Source organism: Drosophila persimilis, unplaced genomic scaffold (assembly GCF_003286085.1).
Source record: "Drosophila persimilis strain 14011-0111.01,24,50 unplaced genomic scaffold, DperRS2 tig00000735-arrow-arrow-pilon, whole genome shotgun sequence".
In the NCBI taxonomy this organism is placed as follows: Eukaryota; Metazoa; Arthropoda; class Insecta; order Diptera; family Drosophilidae; genus Drosophila; species Drosophila persimilis.
This window is the reverse complement of record NW_020825346.1, coordinates 85,687-89,536: the sequence shown is the minus strand read 5'-3', so window position 1 is coordinate 89,536 and position 3,850 is coordinate 85,687. Positions and strand designations below refer to the sequence as shown.

Sequence of the window (3,850 nt, the reverse complement as noted above, 5' to 3'; positions counted from 1 at the left end):
TATCGATCTTATCTCTATTATCTAACCCGCTCCGTTTTTGTAACCCATCTCTCTGTTGTGACATGTTTTTGAGTTGACTTCAGTTGGGTCCGGGCCGGAAAAGGACCCGGACCAAGGCCAAGGCCAACGCCACCACCACTACCACCACCACGGCAGTGGCGGTGGCTATCTAGAATAGTATATCGAATATATCAAAACTTATAACTTGTTTCTATTTGTTTGTTTTTTTTTTACCACCTGATTTACATACTGCGTTCTTCTTCTACGTTCTTCTTCATACCAAAACCAAAAACCAAACCAAACAAACAAAAATACCAAAAACGAAAAAAAAAATATATAAAAAATAAACTAAAAAATATATATATATCGATATATACCGAAAAAATATATATACACCACAAATTCAACGATTTGAATTTGGATTTTCGAAATGAATTTGCATATTTAAAACCGGATGAAAACGGGTTAAATATACAAACGAACAAAACCCCACCAATTGAAAATTGACAAACATGAATCGAACCCATGAATATTGCCATTGAAAAAATGAAAATCGAATGCAAATCGATAAATGCATTTAGGCCCGTCGGCTTCTGGGGCAAAATTGTCGGCTCTTTGTGCGTGATCGCTGGTGTGCTGACAATCGCACTGCCGGTACCGGTTATCGTCAGTAATTTCAATTACTTCTATCACCGCGAAACGGATCAGGAGGAGATGCAGAGCCAAAATTTCAACCACGTTACAAGTTGTTCATATTTACCTGGTGCACTAGGTACATACTACTTACTACTATAACTGCTATTTACTATATTTACCGCATAAGAATGTTCTAAGTCTAAGCTTCTCCCACACCCGACTACCGTCTACCCCCCGAATCCCGTCCCCAACTGCCTGAGTGTCTCTCTTCTAATCGATTGCTCTTTGTGTATTCCCTTCAACATACACACAATTCCACTGAATGCCCCCACTGAATAGGTCAACATTTGAAGAAATCCTCACTCTCCGAGTCGTCATCGGACATCATGGATTTGGATGATGGCATTGATGCAACCACGCCAGGTCTGACTGATCATACGGGTCGCCACATGGTGCCCTTTCTGAGGACGCAGCAATCCTTCGAGAAGCAGCAGCTCCAGCTGCAGCTCCAGCTCCAGCAGCAGCAAGCGCAGCAGGGACAGCAGCAGATGGGCCAGAATGGCCTGAGGAGCACAAATAGTTTACAGTTAAGGCATAATAACGCGATGGCTGTCAGTATTGAGACCGACGTCTGACTACTAGGTGAGTGCTGGGCGAGCCACAGAGCTGTTGCTGGGATGGGAAATGCATGGGTGCACAGTTTTACAAACGAGTAACTAATCCAGTCACGTATGTACGAACATTTTAAGCAGTTCCTCCTTAGTTAAATATACCTACTACTATTATCTACTAACACTAGTCTACTAATAATCGTTTTGACTGTCCGTAGGGACCTTAAGTAAATTTCATAGGCACAAATACCTAGATACCCACTTCCCAACACTGGCTGCAAGTACGGGTACTGCAATGGGTCGGTCAAGGTATTTGGGATGACTCTCTATGGAATTACTATCTATATTTCTTCGAGTGTATATGTATTTCCAACGTTCTTATGTTGCAGTCAAACAAATGGAAAATGGACGAAATTTGCGCAGTGAAATGCTACGTTGGATGCCAGAAACGTCATCAAAAGCAGTCTAATTTAGAATTTTATTAATAAATACAATTAAAATAATAATAAATAATAATAATAATACTTAGTAAGCAGCGTAGTTGTAAATTAAACAGCAAATGTAAAACACAGCCACACACAGATACAGACATACACACACACACACACAGACACACATACAGACACACTCAGTGGCAGTTCACTCAGCTTGAATTAGAGTATTCGTATTCGTAGACACCAAAGAGTCAAACTTGGACTGGCTTTCAAGAAGGATTTTCCTTTTTTTTAATTTATTTCTCTTCTCTTAATCTCACAGACACACCACACACACGACACACACACACACAACACAGAAACACACACTCGAAGAAGATAAAGAAAAACTCTACTTGATACCTATGTTCAAATTTAGCAACTAAAACTAACAATCGTTATAGTCAACAACAAAACAACAAAAACAACAACAAAACAGATACAAACAAAAAAAAAAACAAAACCAAAAAAAAAAAACTAAAAAACTAAATCAAATTATCTTAGTAGACTAATCTAATTGGAGTTTCTTCCTTTCTTTAGAAGCTAGCAAAACAAAACAAAACCAAACCAAACAAAAACATCCAGACAAAAACAACAAACAAACAAACAAACAAACAACAAGAAACAAACATACAATATCTGCTAATTTTATTTTCAACTTTAAATTATGCTCTATTAATTAAATATTAGTCAAATATTAGTAAAATGAAACTAAACCAAAAACTAAAGAAAAAAAAAAACAAAACAAAACCAAATACAACAGAAACCAAAACTAAGGCAAAAAGCGTAGCAAAAACGAGGAGTGGTAGCGGATGCGGATGCGGAAATGAACAGCGGCCAGTCGCTGTTAAAGCAGTGCTCCTAACCTGCCCTCCAACCTGCAGTCGCCAAGCAGTTGAGCTAACGCTTGGCAGCAGTTACTTCACTGCTTGGCGGATGCTTAGTGAAGAACATGCATATAAAATAGTTAGAAAAATAGACAATTGCTATCTGATTCAAGCTTGTCCGATTGTTGGGAGATCACAATTGTAGGCTTTCAAACCTTGTCCGATCACTGATCAATCTTATAATAGTCTTATTCTATTCCGAATAACGTTGATTCGCTGTACTAAATCATTCAATTGAAACAAACAACACGAACAAATGGCATTCGCCGCTGAGTACTTAAGAAATCATTGAATCTCACAAAACTAACATCTATGTAACATAGATGTTTCAAAATGTTTAGAGTTACTAAGGGTCTTGGTTGATAGATACATACATATATACAGATTGGAAGAGATCAAAATCATGGGAAACTATATTTGTACTGCCTTGAGACATCAAATCAGCTGTTGTATTTCCACTGATCGACTAGTTGGCAGTCAGCTGTTGCCGCTCGCTAACATCAAATGAAAAATCTTAGTGGAAGAGAACCATATTCACTCGTGAAGGTCGTGAAGTCTGCTGGTTAAGGTGCTGCTAAAGTCCTGCGTTCACTGGAAAGAGACAAACACACACACATATAGACGACACAATGAACACAACAAACACACACACATACACACACACACACACATGATATTGCTAAAAACATCAAAACTGCCGTTAAGTTTAAATAATGAGTAATACAAAGATCATATATAAATAAATAAATATTAAATATATACATACATTTACATATAATTAAATATACATAAACTAAACTAAACTGCTATTTTGTAAATAAGTAAGTCAGAGCTGAAGCTGAACAAATAGACATAGATATAAAGTATATACATACATATATATATTAATTAATTAAACAACCAAAAAGAGAACCCAGAAAACCAAAAACCAAAAAACCAACCAAAATCATAGCTAACTAAAACAAGGGGATACAAGACGAACCTAAAACCAAAAATGGAAAAAAGAAAGCTGCTAACGATACAAAAACAATAATTAAACTTAGCAATTACAGACAACCGACAACAAGAACAGCAGAAACACAGAAAACAGAAAACGCCACAGTACCGAAAAACAATAAGTAACAAACCAAACAAAACAATGAACCGAGCTGATCTTCCTATTTGGAAAGCAGTACAAAATTACATACAAAAATCGAACCCCAAAGCAAAAATTACATTTAAATCAGACAGACCGTTAGGAAAG

General features: G+C 37.0%; 1 protein-coding gene across 1 annotated transcript; it reads left to right on the top strand.

The window, feature by feature from the left end:
• The first annotated feature begins 546 nt into the window (after positions 1–546).
• Positions 547–2,302, top strand: LOC6599298 (potassium voltage-gated channel protein Shaker). Its single transcript, XM_026992509.1, has 2 exons — positions 547–772; positions 976–2,302. Exons 1-2 carry the CDS (start codon positions 547–549, stop codon positions 1,269–1,271), a joined length of 522 nt encoding a protein of 173 aa, XP_026848310.1. The 3' UTR covers positions 1,272–2,302.
• The last annotated feature ends 1,548 nt before the right edge of the window (positions 2,303–3,850 follow it).